The sequence below is a fragment of the Lithobates pipiens genome, unplaced genomic scaffold (assembly GCF_037356315.1).
Source record: "Lithobates pipiens isolate NorthernLeopardFrog02 unplaced genomic scaffold, aLitPip1_a1.2 Scaffold_16, whole genome shotgun sequence".
NCBI classification, from domain to species: Eukaryota; Metazoa; Chordata; class Amphibia; order Anura; family Ranidae; genus Lithobates; species Lithobates pipiens.
The window spans coordinates 163,384,404-163,405,481 of NW_027507748.1; the positions used below are offsets into that span (position 1 = coordinate 163,384,404).

Sequence of the window (21,078 nt, forward strand, 5' to 3'; positions counted from 1 at the left end):
TGTTCAGAAAGAATGGATGCAGTACAGGCCAGTAGCTCAGTTGCATATTGAGCAAGCTCTGGCCAGTGGTCCATCCTGAAGACCCAGTAACCCAGTGGATGCTCTGTTGGAAAAAAGGTCTCCAAGTCTGATCTTGCCCTTAGATATTCCTGCACCATGTAATTCAGATGCTAGCGATGGTTGCTGGAACCGATCAGACTTTGGCGCTGAGGATTGAAGAATTGTCTGAAGGCATTGGTCAGTTGGCCACCTTCTCCACCGCTCTTTCTGTGACTGAACGAAGCCTCAGCAACACGTTGTCCAGCACCAGGAAATTGTAACCTCCCAGGCTCTGGTAACACATTGCACAAACATTTCTGCAAGGCCCCCCAAAGATGTTTCATCTTCTGCTCCCTCTGCGAAGGCTGGATAAGTTCTGCAACCTTACTCTTGTAAAGTGGTTTAAGAAGGGTTGCCAGCCAGTAATGGTCCCTCTCCTTGATTCCACTAATTCTAGGGTCCTTTTGCAGGCTTTGCAGGATCAGGGAGGCCATGCAGTGTAAGTTTGCAGAGGCATTTGATCCTGAGTCCTCTGGGTCACTAAAGATCACATGATCCACAACCACCTCCTCCCAACCAAGTTCAACTCTATGGGTTTCTGGGGACTGAAAACTATCCCTTAAAGACTGCTGATACTGATTGTTATCTTCCACCTCCATGCTGACACAATCCTCCTTCTCCACCTCTTCTTTTTCCTGTGGGAATTGTGGGCCCACAGGAATACTGTCTGGATAAAGGGGGCCTTGAGAGGTAAGGAAGTCCTTCTCTTCCTCCCGCTGTTCTGCCTTAAGTGCCCTGTCCATTACTTTCTTTGCTTTTTTTCTGCAGTTGGACATGTTATTGAGACATCAACATGCAGAAGAGTTGGTGAAATGGATAACAAAGCCGTCCTCATGTACACCAACAGAAGTGTAATAACAACTATGGGTGCACTGTATTGTGTACACCACCAGAAAAGTAGTAGCAACTGCACTATAGGTGCACGGTACTATGTACACCACCTGAAGTATATTGTAAAAAGTAAACCATGAATGGCCTGCAGTCAGATATAGGCTACACTGGATGCGGTGCATATATATATATAGTGTATATATATATATATATATATATATATATATATATATATATATATATAATACACTGCAACTAACTGAATAACCTGCCTGCCTGAAGTATATTCGAAAAAGTACACCAGGAATAGCCTGCAGTCAGATATATCTACACTGAATGCAGAGCATATATATATATATATATATATATATATAGACACTACTTAGTGTGTATATGTATATATATATATATATATATATATATATATATATATATATATATATAAATACACTGCAGCTAACTGAATAACCTGCCTGCTCAATCTAAATCACACCCTCTCTGTCCGTTATTCCCCCCGAGCAGTGCCTTTGGCCAGTTATGGCTCTCTCAGCTAAGGGCGCTGGGATTGGCCAAAGCATGCAGATCATGGTGCATGCTTTGGCCAATCATCATACAGTAATACACTGCAATCTCGCAGTGCATTATGGGGCGTTCCACGGCACTCAAATTTGCCGTGAATGCACCATAATGTTTGTTTTTCAACGAACGTGCAAATATCCGATGTTCGAGTCAAACTCATAAATTTTGGTAGCTAAAACTAACACTTCTGATAGCAGTCACCTCAGCTAGAAGGGTCAGTGAACTTTAGGCTTTATCTATCATTGAGCCTTTCTTGACAGTTTTCCCAGATCGTGTAGTATTGAGGACAGACCCAGGGTTTTTTCTGAAGTTTGCTTCAGTTTTTCACAGATCCCAAGAGATAATTCTACCAACGTTTTGTCTGATTCCAACATGCCCTAAAGAAAGAGATTTTCAGTCTGGATGTAAAGAGATGTGTTTTACGCTATCTGGAGCTAACAAATGAGTTTAGAAAATCCAATTCTCTATTTGTTTTATTTTCTGGGTCTCGTAAGAGTTACGGAGCTTCTAAAAGCTTTATTGTTATGGATGCATATTTATTAAGCTCTTTTGTACTTTTTGAATTTATCGTTTCTTATTGGTATCTGTGCCCCTACTGGGAAGACTCAATACCTCTCTGGGTTGTGACGAGCGATCTGGTGGACATTGTGGCTGCCGGGCATGCGCATCGGCTCCTCAGTGACGTGGCGGGTGCGCCCGCCCCCTGTACTGCCGGGAAGCCAAGGACGTCATATGACACCCGCCCAGAATTTGGGATCCCATCTGTGGACTTCATATGACAATGGACGGGCAGGGAAGCAGTTAAAACACCTTTGGTTTAACAAAAACAGCATTATTTCGAAATAGTACTCTAAAAACACTCATAGACTTTGAATTCAGAAATATGTTTACAGTTAGAATTCGATGTAAAATTAGATTTGAATTTCGGGAATTCTGACAAATTTAGTTTCGTTATTCGGAGCATTCAGTAAACTTTGTTTGTAGTCAGAGTCTTCACCTGGAAATGCGATAACCCTAACTACCAAGAACTGAGGTGTGCCTTGGCCTAGCTTGTCAGTATACTTAAAAGAGGGCATACCCTTAATGAATATGTAAACATGAAAATTAAATCATGAAAGTATGCGGGAACAGGTGGGTGGGAACCCGGAAATGAGCCGACGAAGGATCTGATAGAGGAGGGATATATAGCCCTCAGACTCCTTCTACAAATTTAGGCTAGTCTTCGAACTTGTAGTTAGAGTCTTCACCTGTAAATGCAATAACCCTAACTATCAAGACCTGAGGTGTGCCTTGGCCTAGTTGGTCAGTATGCCTAAAAGAGTGTAAAAAGAGACACAAGTAGGTGTGATGTGAAAGGTTTAATGAAGTGACGGCAACAACCATCAGTCCAGAAAATAGCGAATGCTCTGATGACTACAGAAAATCTCCAGTGCCCCATGTACTTGATGATATGAGCAGGGACCCCTGTTTGGGACCTAGGAAAGTTGCCTCCGCTCCTGACGAATATCCAGAAAGGGGTTTTGAATTTGACCTAATTTGGCAAGTAAACCTGGACGTAAGAACAAACTGTAGAGAGCGGATTAGAAAAAGTATAGACCGCGCTAGGAGAAACAATGTGAAATTAACAAACTAACAAAATAGGCAGCAGCAATAAATGCGATATAGCACCCAACAGCAACAAAATATATGTAAGGCTGCGCCAATCCCTCTAACATAAGATAAAATACTAAATAAAATTAAATATATAAACAATAATACAATTGAGCAATAAGACCTCAAATGCTGTGTGAAGTGACAAAAAGAAAAAGAGTCCAATCTAAGAAAAGTTCATAGGTGAATCCAAATAACGGACGTAGATGTCCTCAGATGACAACACCCCAGTGGTTCAACACTTTCCAAAGCGCGTGAAGTGCCCGTCACCAAATGTTGAATGCGCTTACCAGAAAATATATGAAAATATATGAAATGAAGCATATATAAATGGTCAGTGGACAACATCCAGGTCAGCCTTCCTCAGCTGGGTCAGCACTCCATCCCTTAGCGATCTTTCAGGATAATGATCTGTTCAGTGGTCTCGATATAAGGCACTCAAAGACCCACAGAAAAGAGAGGGACTGACATAGCGTAATAACGTAGGAACAGTTTAATAAAATAAAAAGTAATGCACTTACAGGTATGTAGATAAATTACAGCATATAAGAACAGAGTAAAAAGCCGGCCGGCAAACAGGAGCCCGTCCTCCTCTCCTACAACGTGGTGGCGTCACTGCGTGCCTTGTAGAGAGCGGATGCATGAGGAAAGGGAAAAGAGCTGCCAGAGGAATAATTGCAGAGAAGGACAAATGAAAGGCAACTGCCTAGAGCACTAACTGGGATCTGCACTAAAGGTAGGAGACAGGAAGTCTGAACCACCACAAAAAACCTGTCTGGTAACTGGTAGCCATGAAATGAGCCGACAAAGGATCCGATAGAGGAGGAGAAGGGATATATAGCCCTCAGACACCTCCTACAAATTCAAGGTAGCCTCCGGCCAGTCTTCTGACTTATCTGAATCTCAGAATAATGTCTGAATATTAATTTGGAACGAAACAAACGAACGAACGAAAAACTGTCTAGTAAAAACCAAGGCAAGTGGAAAGCACCTGTAATGCCGTGACCAATTTTCCCATCGGGATAGAGGTTTGAGAGTCTGGTCCCCAACCAGACCCAACAAAAAAAGGGGAGCATGTGGACTATCTCAGTACAGGTAAAGTATGTAAACAAACAAATATATATATACAGCACATATGTAAAAAATATAACAAAGTTTATTGATACAAAAACAACAAAATTTATATCTAAAATTGCAGATAGTATAGTATTTTAACTAGTTTCGCCATAAACAGCTTTGTCAGGAAATACAGTAAATACATCTGGAAAGATATAAATATTACATGATAAGACAAAAACAACTTAAAGCGATTGTATAGTCTTTTTTTTTACTTTTACCCACAGGTAAGCCTATAATAAGGCTTACCTGTAGGTAAAAAAAATCTCCTAAACCTGTATGGTTTAAAAGATATTCCCCTCGCAATGAGCCACTGACTGCAGAGGCGCGTGCGCACAGGGGATTCTTGGCTGAAAGCCCGGCAGACGCCGGACCTTGCCGGAAAGAAATCTCACAGCGCCAGAGCCGCGATATCCGAAAGACATGTCAGCTCCCTCGGCATGTATCGGGTGAGATGTCGGTGCCTCGTTCTAAGGTAAGTATTTCATAATGAGCTAGTATGCGGTGCATACTAGCTCATTATGCCTTTTTCCTTGCAGGTCTGAAAAAAAAAATGTCAGCGGGTTTACTCCCGCTTTGATATATTTAGATAACAATATAGATGGGGAACAAACTGACAAAGTATTTTCACCACAGTGGGCCGCTTCCCCCCAGTCCAGCATCATCAGGGCCCAAAGGCCGTCCAGCAAAGCCTCCAACACCAGACTCTCAAACCTCTATTCCATTTAATCTGGATGATGGTACAATAGGTATAATTCTTTCCTTCATATTTTTCATTGTGAGGCCATACAGTTATTCAATTTTCCACTGAAACTGTCTTGCATACACGCGATCACACCAAAGATCCGATCGTCAAGAACGTGGTGACGTACAGCACGTATGACGGGACTAGAAAAAGGAAATTCAATAGCCAGTAGCCTCCGTCTCCTACTTGGTTCAGAGCATGCGTCATTTTTTGTCCGTTGGAACAGCATACAGATAAGCAGTTTTCCCGATAGGAATTGGTTCCTTCGGAAATATTTAAAACATCTTCTATTTCTAGGTCTGTCAGAATTTTCGAAAAAAAAAGTCTGATGAGGCATACACACGATCGGAATATACGATGAAAGGATTCCGTCTGACTTTTCTGTAGGACATTCTGCTTGTGGGTACGTGGCATAACAGGTGCTGGCCATTTATGTATTTCCCGAAGTCTGGCTGAAAAACACCCAGAGATTGCATTTCACTTTCCTGCTGACACTCCCAGTTGTTACTGCTCACCTCCACCATCACAGGAGTGAGCACTTTCTCTGATTCAAACCCCACCACATTTGTTTTCTCTCCCATCAAGCAGTAGTTCTAAGCTCAGTGTTTGAGAGCTCACTTCTGTGGTGTTGGGGGTGAGCAGTGACACTCTACATCTCCTAGCAACATCCTAGGAGTTTTTCAGTCAGGCTTCATGAGGTACGTAAATGGCCTACACCTATAACAAGGACAGTATTCAACTTTGGTCAAAGCTGCACAGCTTGTTATTATCTTTAAGCACCCCCTTATCTGCATAGGCAGTTTTGTGGTTAATGTGAACTGCGCTGGGATTTATTTTGAATCCTTCTATGTTTGTCCTTGTAATAAGGGCATGTTCACAATTTCCCATCCACATTGTATTCATCTTACAATGCTTGGAATTCCCTTCCTGTAAACTTGATCTCCTTTCTTGGGCAATAGCATAAAGGCTATGCTCCAAACCACGCACAGACAAAAGCAATGTGCAAAGGTATGCAGGACAATTTGTGAAGTCACGCGTCGCGATTGAGAAAACTTGATTTGTCTACTGCAAAAAAAAAAAAAAAAAAAAAGTCACTCTTCTTTTGCCTCCACCAAGATGGCCGATCTGACGTACGCTGTCACGTCCCCAAAGGCTAGGCCCCGCCCCTCAGCTCCCCTCGCTGTCACCTGTTGCCCCAGACAGTAGGCGGGGGAAGTGTGCCGCCCCCTAGACGTGACGTCGGGAAGCCAGCGGCAGGTACTGCTCGGGACGCCATGTTGTGAGAGGAAGTGGAGAGCAGAGAGAGAGTGTGACTAGTGTGTGTGGGGGAGAGGAGCTGTACGCTGGAGCGGCACGCATTCGCCAGCTATTGGACAACAGACAGCAGCAGCGGCGGCTCCGCCAGCAGAGCGGCCGGACAGAGCAGGGAGTTCGCTCTTTTCGCCTCTCCCCCGGGACTCGTACGGGAACCCGTTCGCTCGGCGGGGAAGATGCCGCTGGCGCAGCTGGCAGACCCGTGGCAGAAAGTGCCGGTGAAGAAAGTGGAGAGCGAGGTGAGGAGAAGCGGGCATGTCGCCTCATGTCAGGGGGAGAGCCCGTGCCAGGAAGTGAGCCGGGCGGGGGGAGGGAAGGACGGGGGGAACCCGTTCACTGCCGGGCAGCAGGCAACTTTGGAACCGGAGTGTGAAGAGCCTGACTATATATGGAGGAGAGGGAGGGAGCGGGCAGGTGACAGGAGGGCACAGCACTGACAGTACACACATCCCATACATTCCCATTGTCATCTCACCCTCATACTTTACATGCTTACCACTGCTCATCTCCTACAACTTTGCAGCCACTTCTGTCTTTGTATAATCCTACAGATGAGTTTCACCTTGCTCATCAGTGCTGCTGATCTCCCGCAACTGCTTTGCAGCCACATCTGTTTACATGCGTAATATACATGCTGACTGCATGCCATTTATTTTGTATGGCTTTCATCCTGTTCACCCTTGTACTGCTGACCTCCTGCAGCCACCTCTATCATTTATGCATAATCTACAGCAGCAGTGGTCAAATATCTTGATATGGGGAGGGGAGACTTAAGCGTACTCCACCCCTCAGATATCAACACAGGCTGCTGGAGAGGGTCAGAGGCTGCGGACAGGCTGTGGGAGAGGGTCAGAGGCTGTGGGAGAGGGTCAGAGGCTGCGGACAGGCTGTGGGAGAGGGTCAGAGCCTGCGGACAGGCTGGGGGAGAGGGTCAGAGGCTGCGGGAGAGGGTCAGAGGCTGCGGACAGGCTGGGGGAGAGGGTCAGAGGCTGCGGACAGGCTGGGGGAGAGGGTCAGAGGCTGCGGACAGGCTGCGGGAGAGGGTCAGAGGCTGCGGACAGGCTGCGGGAGAGGGTCAGAGGCTGCGGACAGGCTGCGGGAGAGGGTCAGAGGCTGCGGACAGGCTGCGGGAGAGGGTCAGAGGCTGCGGACAGGCTGCGGGAGAGGGTCAGAGGCTGCGGACAGGCTGCGGGAGAGGGTCAGAGGCTGCGGACAGGCTGCGGGAGAGGGTCAGAGGCTGCGGACAGGCTGCGGGAGAGGGTCAGAGGCTGCGGACAGGGTGGGGGAGAGGGTCAGAGGCTGTGGAAGGAGCCGGCCCGATGCTGCGGCCAGGGTGCGGGAAGAGGCGGCCAGCCTGCGGTAGGAGCGCGGCCAGAGGCTGCAGACAGGGTGCAGGAATAGCTTCTTAAGGAGAAATACTACATGAGACTGCTAGAAATCACTGCTGTAATGGAAATAGGAAAGATTAGTGTCTGCAGGGGCCCAGAGGGCCACATAGAAAGTGTCAACGGGCTGCAAGTTGGGCACCAGGGATATGGTCAAAGACTATGGGCATGAGATGGTCAGGGACTGTGGCTATAATACAGGAGATGATCAGAGATTGTAGACATGTTATGAGACTGCTAGTGTCTGCAGGGACTGTGGGGGTGCTTAAAAAGTGCTACAGGACTGCAGGCTGGGCACCAGAGATCTATAGAGATGAAAGCATGGCACTTTATTATAGGTATGTCCGTAGTGCTGACAATTTACACAGCAGTTTACATACACCAATCAGCCATAACATTATGACCACCCACCCTGACCCATAAAGGCATGGACTCCACTATACCTCTGAAGGTATGTTGTGGTATTTGGCTGCAAGCCTTCAGTAGCAGTTCCTTGATGTCCTGTAAGTTGCAATGTGGGGCCTCCGTGGGTCAGATTTTCCAGAACATCCAACAAATGCTTGAATTGATTGAGTTTTGGAGAATTTGGAGGTCAAATCAACACCCCAATTATACGTGTACTCAAACCATTTTTGGAGTGTGGCAGGGTGCTGTGTCCTGCTGAAAGAGACCACTGCCATCAGGGAGTACCGATTCCATGAAGGGATTTACTTGGTCAGTAACAATGTTTAGGTAGGTGGTACATGTCAAGTAACATCCGCATGAATGGCAGGACTCAAGGTTTTCTAGCAGAACATTGCCCCTGCCAACTTGCTTTCTTCCCCAGGTAAGCAATGCACATGTACCATCCTCAAGAAATGTGATTTATAGGACCAGACCACCTTCTTCCATTGCTCGGTGATCCAGTTCTGATGTTCACATGCCCATTGTGGTACTTTTAGCCCTGGACACGGGTCAGCATGGGTATCCTGACTAGTCTGTGAGTACACATCACATACACAACAAACTGCAGTGCCCATTTCTTCTGCTTTGAATACATCAACTTTAGGGATAACATGCTCAATTGGAGTGAGATCTGGAGAATTTGGAGGCCAATATTCTACTTGCTGCCAAATATATCCCACTGACTTTCAGATGCCATTGTAACAAGATAATCAGTGGTATTCATGTAACCTGTCAGTGGTCATAAAGTTATGGCTGATCAGTGTATGTATAATCTACAGTAAAGACTGCATGGATTTTTTTTTTTTTTTTTTTTTTTTTTTTTATGGCATTCACCTTGTTCATCCTTGTGTTACTTATCAGTGCTGCTGATCTCCCGCAGCCTCTTTGCGTTGAAAGCATGGAATTTTCTTTATTACAGGTGCTGACATTTTACTTGTCCTATATATTGAGGTGGGTGGGTACATACACAAACGCCATGTTCTATATATAGTAGTAAGTGTTTGAAAGCATAGACTTTAATGATGCACAAGGATCTGCTAACTGACTTGGTAAAAATACGTTTGTATCATTTTAACAATAAACACAAAACCAATATAACATACTGATAAGTTTAAAAAAAAACTATAGATTAAGATTTTCTATAGGGATATATAACTCACTCCTAGAGCTACGCTCACTTGCTATGCATACACAAATCTAATGGCTCCTCGGGCACTATTAAAGTCCATTATTTAAAATACATCTGACTCATGTTGTAAATCGCTGCACAAACTGTTGGCACTATATAAACCCTGTATAATAATAATTTACCCAGTGCTTTACATATGCTGTACATTGACATTGGTCCATGGAACAAGCAAACTCCATGCAGATAGCATCCTGACTGGGAATCTCAGAACATTCACAATTTGTTTATACTTGTATTTCACTGTTGCTGCTTTTTGTGCAGGGATTTCTTGCCTATATGTATGAATGTCCAGTGTGGGTGGGTTACCTGAGGGTGACAGCAGAGGACCAAAGCTGCATAATATGTGGAAACAGCCAATTTTATTCTCCTATTAGACATCCATGTGATGGGGTGAAAACACAGAAGCAGAGTTGGGTGATGGGAAGGTAGTGTTGTCACTTTAGAGCAAGGATCGCCAAGTTTGTTTTTATGAAAACTGCTGATTTTAAACTAGTCAAATTATTTTTAAATTGACTTTAACATTTATACAAGTGTCAAAGCATTGTAGGTCCTGTTCAGCATGCTCAAAATTGACATTAAATCATTGTCTAGGTAGGTACCTGGCATACGGCGTTGCACACAATGGTACTTTTTATTATATAGTGTCACATGCTTTGTTTATTAAATATTGTTGAGTTAAAATCCATGGGGTGTGTAATGTGGTCATTTGATAGGAGTAGATCTTTGCTGTATGGATGATTGGAACAATCGAGGTGTATTGTCTGTTCTGCAGCAAGAATTACAGTGAATAATTGAAACCCTTACAGCAGTGGTCATTAACCCTGTCCTCAGGGCCCACTAACAGGCCAGGTTTTATGTATTACCTTGGGGAGATGCAGACTAGAATACTGCAATCACAGAGCAGCAAATTATATCACCTGTGATGTATTTATCTTGCAAACCTGGCCTGTTAGTGGGCCCTGAGGACAGGGGATGACCACTGCCTTATAGTTTATAAATCCATTATGAGGAGGGTAGAATCCGGACTATAAGTACGCCTTTATTCTGTAGGGAATATTGATGTATTTACTGTAGGTGACATGATGAGGGGAGAAGCTGGATGACAGTCTAAGTACATCTTTACGGCATTGATGTACAGTAGTTACTGGAAGTGACATGATGAGGGGAGAAGCTGCACTTTATTCGTCTGTATGGAATACAGCATTGATCTAGTTACTGGAAGTGACATTGTCCTAAAATTAAATCCGTCTAATGTGAAATGAAATCAGCAAGTTCAGGCTTTTTAGCAGGACTGAATTCCTACTCTCAAATAACTGTATGACGGCTACAAAGGAATTCCAGCGTTTCTAATAACTGACCTTTTTATTTGAACACCTCATTTACACGTATTAGCTTATTTTTTCGGTCTTTGTGTTCTCAATTATGTTTTTTTTATTTCTTTTTTTATATTTTCTATTATTAGTGTGCGAGAAATTCCAGTGATCTCACTGTGTTTGTGACAGATGTTCCATGTGAGAGTCTGTCCTCTTGCATCACTTGGATTCCTTTGTTCTGTGGACAAGCCCTGCTAGATTTATTTTGCTTTGCCCCCAGTTTGGATGTCCTTTTTCACCCTTTAAACCTGTCTGAGTAATTGGGCATTGAAGCTGCGGAGGAGTGCCAGAAAGCAAATTCGCTGCTGCTGTCATTTCAGTCCTGCTCATCTGTAACCTGACTACCGTTATAGCATTCATCGCCCCTAAAACAAGGCAGGCTGGCAGAAAGAGGCAGTGGATTATTTATGAGGTTGGAGACCTCTAGACTCATGCATTTCACTTCTCATGTTTAGAGTAGATATGTCATTACAGTGAGGTATTTGGCCTCCTCCTCCCTTTTTTTTATTTTTTTATTTTTTTTTTCTCTAGCTAGGATGTGGAATCCTTTTCTATTTGCTGTGCTGAATAAAATATATTTGACAGTGCCTATGTATGATTTTGGTATGTGAACCTTATTTGATGCTTTTCTAGGTCAGCAGGGTGTGGTGCAGGGTAGTGTAGTTGTGACATGGTACGGTTACTCAGTTTCTCCTCTGACCTTCTGATCTTGCTACATCATCCGTGGGTGGTGATGAATGTACGGGAATGGATGGAGATAGTTCAGGATCTTTATACCACCCTGGTGGTGCATGCTGGTGTAATTCTATCATGCAGTATCTCTGGTTAATGAAGGAATCACTTGGGAGAGGAGAACTTCTCCAAAACTGTGATGTAGGGCATATTTAACCTATTATTGAGAGTTGCTGTTTTTGTCACATCTGTCAGCAGAATTCCTTTTTTTTTTATGATTGAGCTGGTTCACGCCACAGTGCAAGCATTATGGCACGTGCACTCAGATGTATTAAAGTGTGTCATTGTAGCGCTTGATGCACGTTTCTCATGCGTTTTGCAGTGCTTTTACTTGGAGGTTGAGTGCATTTTTCTGTCAGTCTGTCTTGTGCTTATTTCCTGTGACACCTTCCTTCATAGTTGCTGATTGAGTGCAGTGTAGAAAAACAAGATGGCAGCAGGAACAGGAAACACTTTTTTTTGTGTTAGTCTTTATTGTGCTGCAGTTGGATACACTATATAGCAGCACTTCTGCAGTGATGTGCTGTTAAAAAATTATGCATGCCCTAATTTAGCGCAACTCAAGGCAATGCAGTGCAGAAGTGTGAGCACCACCAATTGCTGACAATGTTGTTTCACTTAACGTTGCTTTGGGCCACACGGCTTAAAACGGAGTTCCAGCTGTTTCTGTGTTTGTTAAAAGTCAGCAGCTACAAAGTGTAGCTGCTGACTTTTAATAAACACACTCGCCTGTCCCAAGGATCAGTGATGCAGCTGCCTGAACCCTCAGCTCTCTCCCCGGTGCTGGCATTGCAAGTGTGGGCACCTGGCTGTTACAGCTTGTGGCTTCACAGCTGGGGGCGTACTGCACCTTCTCAAATTCAATGGCCAAAAAAAGACATGCCAAATATGTAATGTCAGGGGGTAAGGAGTGCTTTAAGCAGAACTTTCTCCCTCCAAGGTAAAGGCAAAATGTGCTGGTATGTGTCACATACTAGCACACTATGAGAAACGTATTTTGGGTCAAAGCTGTCCAGCACCAGGCTGTCACCGCTGCAGAGGCTTCCATCTTTACTGGATTATCTTCCACGAGGTGCGGCGGCTTGAATGGCCAAGCCGTGATGTAATTTACGCAAATGCATTCTGGGGTCATGACCACAGCACAGAACTTTGAACAGGTATGCCGTTCCTTCAGAGCGTGTGCACCAGTGACATCACCAGCTGCCAACCAAATATCTCCTAAGCAGTGCATGTTTGGGAGATAAGCACTTAACCCACAGGTAAGCTTTTCTATAACCTTTCCTGAATGTTAAAATCAAAATACAGTTTACTACCACTTTCATACTGACACAACACATGCAGCCTCACTGGACTGGCATTTTTTCTGCTGGGTTGCATATATGCGTATCGGTCTGCATGGCACACTCCCAGCACAGTGACTAGAGTCTCGCTGAGGTCCCCGTGTCCCATATTAATGATCAGGAACCAAAACATCAGATTCCGAGCCACCTGATTGCTGTGGTAGCCTCTGGCTATCACAGTGATCAGTCGCTGTGAAGCGCGCCCCTGTGCGCGAGCGAGCTCTCTCTCTGCATGCTCGCCCCCCCCCCCCTTTTTTGCAGAGAGAAAAAAAAATTAAGTACCTAGATCAAGATTTGAATTTAGGTTAGTGCCAGGGTTAGTGTTTGGGTCAAGTAAGATCAGGGTAAGTATATTTTGGGCAGAATTGTTTAAAATTTGTGTAGGTTAATGTCCGTGTGTTTTAGGTAATGGAAAAAGGGTTTCTGATGGGAACTGTTCAGAGAGGTGTGCCGCATCTCAATAGAACATAGACAAGAGGAACCCCCTAGGGGTGGGACTTTGGAGGCACTACCACAAACAAAAAGTTTTTTTTGAAACTATCATACAAAATGCATATATAGCACACAACCATGGATGCAATAGAATATACAGAAGGATTGCAACTTTCTTAACTCAACAATGTTTCAGACATTTATTGTCTCCTTCTTCAGGAGTTTTCACAGGGAGTACAGTATCTGAGATTTATATGTAAAGTAGTCAACCGAACCCTAACAGATATTGCTAAATAATCATATAAATACGGGCATTGCACCACTTACATCATAGTCACTTTGCAAGTACATTTAGGCATCCATAGAGATTAAAAAAAATGAGGAATGACATTGTGGCATACAGTGTCCTGCAGATCCCATCCACCAAGTGCTGGCTGACTTAACTATCAAGGAGGAGAGGGGGGGGGCAAAGAATATAAGGGGATAAATGTCCCCTGGTCACCCCCAACAGCTCCGCTGAAGTCCAGAGATGCTGACGTGCACTGGGGCTCAGCCGGTAGGTAGTCTGGAGGGAAAACAAAAATAGATGGCATTTAATATCAATATGCAGAAAGAGAATGGGGGCGGGAGGGGTAAATAAGGGGAATATTTCCCCCTCCAAAGTGGAACCCAAATCTGATTGTAAAACCTACCTATGTATAACGATGGTGTCTCTCACAGGCACATGGACAAATAGAGAGATGAACAACCTGAGATCCGTGGAGTGAGGAAATGCTGTCTGGTGTGGACATTGCCGAAATGGTGAGCACCCCAAAAGCGTAAAAAGGAATAAAGAAAATTTTGAAAGTAAAGGTACTGTATATCAAAACATTTTTGAAGACAGACCAAGGAGTGACAAATGAAAAGCCATTGATGTGTGTGTGTATGTATGTGTATATATATATATATATATATATATATATATATATATATAATATAAAAAAAAAAGTTACCCAGGCAGCTTGTTCCCAACAGCAAGTTCCACCAGCGGCTCCAAAAGAAACGTCTCCTCTGTTGCCCTATCTGACCCAGTGTGAGCTTGCTATAAATAGGATCCAAACACACAGCTGATCCACAATAGTGCAGATCAGCTCAGTGAAGGTCGCCTCCTCCCATCTTCCCATAAGCAAGACCCCTGGGACGTTGATGCGCCGCACCTCCACATGGCACAGAAGCCGCCTCATGCGCCATGCAGTCAACACGACGCATGAATAGCAATGTCACTCAACAGCGCCACGGAGGGACACGATGCAACAACGTCCCACCAGCGCGGCAAAGCATCCTATGATAGTCGTCATGGATACCAAAGGGAAGAAGTAGTCCACAATGTTGTAGCGGACTCCACATCCCAAAACAGCCTCTGGGCAGGAGACTGTTGGCTATGACGGATACACATTAAGTGGGAATTGACCAAATGATATCCTACCCAACTCGGAGATATCCGAATCAGGAGAATCCTCTGAGAATTATAACCAAATTCTGCAACCTACGTGCGGATATTCGGAAAATTGTTTCCAAGTTCTGGCATATACTCACCATGGACCCTAGCCTGGGCCGGCTGGTCCCAGAGGCACCCCTCTTCACCTTCAGGAGAGCAACATCCATTGCCTCTAGATTGGTGATAAGTGAGTATAGGGGAGAGAGGGAAGTGAACCATTGCAAATACAAAGGCACCTTCATGTGCGGCACATGTGGCTATTGTAGATAGAGGGTCACTAACAAAAGTCCCATCCTACCCAATGGCCAAACCTTTAAACCTCGACGCTTTGCAAATTGCAAGACACTTTTGGCAGTTTATCTTCTACGCGTGCGTTGTGTTGACTGCACTGCGTCCGCATGGTGCAAGCGTGCGGCGGCTCCGCCATGTGGAGGTGTGGAGCATCAAAGTCCCAGGGGGCCTGCTTATGGGAAGATGGGAGGAGATGACCTACACTGAGCTGATCTGCACTATTGTGGATCAGCTGTGTGTTTGGATCGTATTTATAGCACGCTCACACTGGGTCAGATAGGGCAACAGAGGGGATGTTTCTTTTGGAGCCGCGGGTGGAACTTGCTGTTGGGAACAAGCTGCCTGGGTAACTTTATTATATACATCAATAGTTTTTAATTTGTCATTTCATGGTCTGTCTTCAAAAATTTTTTTGCTATACAATACCTTTACTTACACAATTTTCTTTTACTTTTTTTGGGGTGCTCTCCATTTCGGCAATGTCCACACCAGACACCATTTCTCCACTACACGGGTCCACAGGCTGCCAGGTCGTTCATCTCTCTATTTGTACATCTGCCTGTGAGTGACGCCATCATTATACATAGGTAGGGTTTACCATCAGATTTGGGTTCCACTTTGGAGGGGCAAATATTCCCCTGATCTACCCCCTCTTGTTCTTTCTGCATATTGATATTTATTATGCCATCTATTTTTGTTTTCCCTCCAGACTCCCTCCCCTTATGTTCTTTGCCCCCCCCCCCCCCCCCTTCTCCTTGATAGCCAGCACTTGGTGGATGGGATCTGCAGGACACTGTATGCCACAATGTCTTACCTGATTTTTTTTTTAATCTCTATGGATGCCTAAATGTACCTGCAAAGTGACTATGATGTAAGTGGTGCAATGCCCGTATTTATGATTTAGCAATATCTGTTAGGGGTTTTATTTGACTACTTTACATTTAAATCTCATAGATACTGTACTCCCTGTGAAAACCCCTGATGATGGAGACAATTCATCTCTGAAACATCGTTGGGTTAAGGAAGTTGTATTTCCCTTTGCAATCCTTCCTTATATTCTATTGCATCCATGGTTATGTGCTATATTTGTATTTTTTTAAATGTATATCTTCAATAAATTCAATGTTTTTTCTTCAACTTTGTTTTGTGGTAGTGCCTCCAAAGTCCCCCCTAGGGGGGTTCCTTTTTTCTGTGTGTATGTGTTTGTGTGTATGTATGTGTGTATATATTCTGTATATCTATCTCTAGAACACACAGAAAAGAAGAATCGGTGAGTCGGTCACAGGATCCGCCGGCCCCAGCAAGTGATCATAGAGATTTCCGGTGGACTAGATTGTCCCCGGAGTCTCTATGATCGTTGGGAGGCCTGGCGCAATGTTATGACGTCACGCCCGGCCTCGGTATTCAAATTAACGGCGCCGATCTGGCTAGGAAGCCATGATCGTTTTTTTTTTATTTTTTTTTTTTATTCTTCCCAGCCTAGAGGTGAGATATGGGGTCTTATTGACCCCATATTTCACTGTAAATAGGTCAGATCGTGCCATATTCCTATTACAAGGGATGTTTACATTCCTTGTAATAGGAATAAAAGTCATCAATTTTTTTTTATTTCTTTTTTTAAGTGTAAAACTAAAAAAATTAAAATAAAATTAACAATAAAAAAAAAAAACTTAAAGCGCCCCTGTCCCCATGAGCTCGCACACAGAAGCGAACGCATACGTAAGTCCCACCCACATATGAAAACGGTGTTCAAACCACACATGTGAGGTATCGCTGCGAACATTAGAGCGAGACCAATAATTCTAACCCTAGACCTCCTCTGTAAGGCTCGGTTCACACCAGACGCGGCAAGACTTGCCGCGCCGCGACCTGACAAGTCGCCCCCGTTCTGTACTACGGAACCGTTCTAGTAGGAGCGACTCGAGACGCTCCGACTTAGAAAAAAGGTTCCTGTACTACTTTTGCGGCGACCTCGGGCGACTTGCATTGACTTCTATACAGAAGTCATTTTGCAAGTCGCCGCTGAGGTCGCGGCAGGTCGCGGCGCGGCAAGTCGTGCCGCGTCTGGTGTGAACCGAGCCTAACCCAAAATATGTAACCAGTAAAAAAAAATTTAAAGCGTCGCCTATGGGGATTTTTAAATGCCAAATTTTGGCGCCATTCCACGAGCGCGTGCAATTTTGAAGCGTGACATGTTGGGTATCTATTTACTCGGCGTATCCTCCTCTTTCACATTATGCAAAAAAATTGTGCTAACTTTACTGTTTTTTTTTATTTTATTTTATTTTTTTTAGCATGAAACTGTTTTTTTTCTGAAAAAAACGCGTTTGAAAAATTGCTGCGCAAATACCGTGTGAGATAAAAAGTTGCAATGACCGCCATTGTATTCTCTAGGGTCTTTGCTAAAAAAACACATTCTGTATCATTACGTAGCCAGAAAGATGCCAGCACTATTTATGGTTAAGCTTTACTCCTTCCTGGCCTGTTCACTGAAAAATTAGTCAGCATTGTGGTAATGTTGAGTCAATTTCCGCCAAGCCCACTGTAGCTGAAGAGGTGGTATGAAAATCTAAACTTTGGCATATTTCCCTTTCTATCCAGTGCAATAGGAATGTGTGAATCTCAATACTGGCTCAAGGGAATTAAAAATCCAGCAGGATTTATCACATATATTTGCCATTTGTATTTAAGTTACATTTAAAATGGAATTTAAACTAGAAACTTTTAAGTATATGTAAACCATCACCTTTTATAAAACAACCTATTCAGTTTAAAATAGAAATTAAATGCAAAACATTTGTGTTTACATATATATATATATATATATATATATATATATATATATATATATATATATATATATATATATATATATATAATTTTTTTTTTTTTTTTTTGTGATCACATACCCTTTGCTCTCAGCTGCATAAGGATCTTGGAGAGCTGGGGGAGGAGAAACCGCAGTATAATTCTCTTAGTGAATGGATGTGCAGGGGTGGTTGTGTCAGAACAAATGCGATCATTGGAGGAGAACAGGCGGAGTTCTTATCACAGCTACAAATCTGACTAAGCTGTGCTCTCCTGCATAGTGTGGCCAGGGACTCTGTGTGGAGTGGCCATCCCCCCCAATTACTTACCTGAGCCACCTGTTGATCCAGCAATGTCCACAAGAGCCTTGTCTCTCCGTGGTACTCACACCCCCGATTGGCATTTGTCAACAGCGGGAGCAATTGCACTGAACACCGCCAATCGCTTGGTTTTCACAGCTCATCAGAGAGCTGTAAACGATCAGTAACAGCTCTCTGCTCTGCCCTCTACTTGCTCATTGGAGCACTGGGCTGTGGAGGGGTTGGAGTGGCTGTCTCAGGCTCTCAGTGGCTCGCAGAGAGGCTGAGCCGGGTGTCAGACGCAGTGCCTGGACTGACATTGCTGGTGTTAGCAGAGAGCAGACTTCACTCCAACAAATTTCACTCCTGTGTTCCATAGAAGTACAGCCAAACAAAGCTTTGGCTTTTCTTCTCCTTTTTAAGTGTTCTTTTATCTCATATCCAGGACAGTAGGGATTGGCACCGCTAGTTAATGTTTGGCTGTTCTACAGTTGGGTTTTTCATCCAGCCAAGAGGTTGACAGAGCTACTCAATTTTAACCTTTAAACCTGGCAATGTGTTTCTGTCCTAGCAATAGGAGCCTCTTTCTATTTCTCTGTCCTGGAAGACTTCTGGAAATAGTAACCAGTATGTTTTAAAGCTGGTCATACACTAATGGTTTTATTGTTTATCTTGAGCCTTTGGGCTGTGGTTTACGTGTTGTCATGTAAACCTACCTCCATGTGAAAACACTCTAACCTGAAGATTGGCTGATCAAGTACAGATTTCTGTATTATGGGTGGGCAGTATTTTCTGAGTTCAGTATGAACAAGTAATTTCATTAAGAAAATTGCTTGCCTGTGCAGAATGTAGAACAAGTGGTATAAACCCCCCTGTAATGTATTGCAAATTCTTATGTGAATTGGGCAGGCAGAGAGAGGGAAGGAATTACAGGGTCTATCCTCAGACATATAGTCGTATATATAATATAACACAATAGTCATTGCATTGTTTTGTGTCTGCAGCACATGGAACAGCTCTAGAAATTATTAGATCAGAAATATCTCACCTATTCGGGAAACCTAATTTGAGCTGTTAAACACTTGCGTGCTGGTGGGCCACACTTATGTCTTCCCCTTTTTTTTTTTTGGAATCTAAAATGCAGAAAGGGACAATTGATGTAATCTCAGTGTCTTACAATACTAACGTTAGTCGGCAAGGTTGTTAATCAGTAGATTTGCCCTTGCTAAATTAAACTCATTTTTTGACCGTGTGGGGGGTGGCTATCCTCTTGTCTGTAATTGTCCTTCTCTTGTAGGCTTCGGATTGGAATACTTTGCATATTTAAAGCGAAATTCCACCCATGTAAAAGTCAGCAGCTACAAAAAGTGTTTTTTTTTTTTATTTTTTTTATTTTTTTTTCCTAACCTTTTAAGGCATTGTCTGCATAAGACCCCTTTTTACACTGGGGTGCTTTTCAGGCAATTTCACACTAAAAATAGCACCTGAAAAGCACCTCTCAAGCCTCCCCTGTGTGAAAGCCTGAATGCTTTCACACTGGGGCAGTGCACTTGCAGGACGGGAAAAAGTCCTGCAAGCAGCATCTTGCAGGTGGTGCGGGAGCGGTGTATACAGCGCCCCTGCTCACTGAAATGAATGGGCTCCACTATAAAAGTGATTTTAAAGCGGTGCTAAACGGGCGCTTTTCACCCCTTCTGGGGGTGAAAAGGGCCGCTAAAACTACTACCGCTTTACCGCTACCACCCTAGTGTGAAAGGGATCTAAAGGTAAAAAAAACTTCTGTACACACTACACAGGCAAGCTAGCATCCCACATGAGTGCCCCCATAGCAAGCGACTTGCTATGGGGGCACTTGGCAGGGAGAGGCGTTAGGAGCAACAGCTTGGGACCTCAGAAGAGTTGGATCAGGGCAGCTCTGCAAAACTACTGCACAGAGCAGGTGAGTATGACATGTTTGTTATTTAAAAAATGTAGTCACTTTAAAATGTGAATGCAAACTTGTGAAACCATTTTAGCTCAAATACTTAGCTGCATAGTTTTTTGACAAGTTCTTCCTGTTTATGCTTGAGAATCACTACATTTTAGGACATGTGTTGTGCTGTGGTTTTTATACTAGTCTGCAAGAATGACTTTTTTTTTTTTTTATTATTATTTTATTCATGTTTTCTTTTACTAGTAGTTGACAACTTATATTTCATGTACTATGTGAAGCTTTAATTGCATTTGAAATTACTTTTATTTCTATAATAATTGGGTAAAGCCCAGGTAAATTACCCTATAGAGTGCAGTTGCAATATGATTTCCATCTAGTGGTCATGGAAGATGCCCTATTACCTAACCCAGTGTTTCTCAATTCCAGTCCTCAAGTCGCACCAACAGGTCATGTTTTCAGGCTATCCATTATTTTGCAGAGATGATTTGATCAGTTTCATTGCTTTTGTAATTACCACAGGGAAATCCTGAAAACATGATCTGTTTGACCTGTTGGTGTGCCTTTAGGACTGGCATTGAGAAACACTGACCTAACCCTAATGGTAATACTGTGTGGCCACTTTGAGTCTTTTATTTTTTTTTCATTCTGGTGTCCATCTGATTTAATAGTGTAATTGTGATGGACGTTTTTTTTTTTTCTGTGGTGGTGCTGGTCTATTTATAGTTGCAGCAGTGCAGTGATAACGCAGGGGTAGAGGCCCTTTCCTGGCTGCTGCAGGAGCATTGCCAAAGTAGACCTTTTCCTAGCTGCAGCGGTGCTGGCAGGGAGGCCCTTTGCTAGGCGCAGCGCTGTTGGAGCTGTAATAGACAATTTAACAGAACAATATAGCTGTTGTACTGCTTTCTTTCTGTATAAAGAACTACTGGTGCACTTTTCATCGAAAAGGCTGCGCAATTACCCTTTTGTAATTCACTAAAACCTGTAGCATTTGTGTGAGGTGTCCACACCCTCTGCTTTCTTTGTATGTAAAATTGTTGTGGG

The 21,078-nt window shown here is 43.6% G+C and overlaps 1 protein-coding gene across 1 annotated transcript in view; it reads left to right on the forward strand.

Moving 5' to 3' along the window:
* Positions 1-6,257: 6,257 nt before the first annotated feature.
* RPS6KA3 (ribosomal protein S6 kinase A3) overlaps positions 6,258-21,078 on the forward strand; it is a 216,778-nt gene continuing 201,957 nt past the window's right edge. Inside the window, exon 1 of the mRNA XM_077480720.1 lies at positions 6,258-6,573. Coding sequence (XP_077336846.1) covers positions 6,511-6,573 — 63 coding nt within the window. The 5' untranslated portion in view covers positions 6,258-6,510. The remainder of the gene's footprint in view (positions 6,574-21,078) is intronic.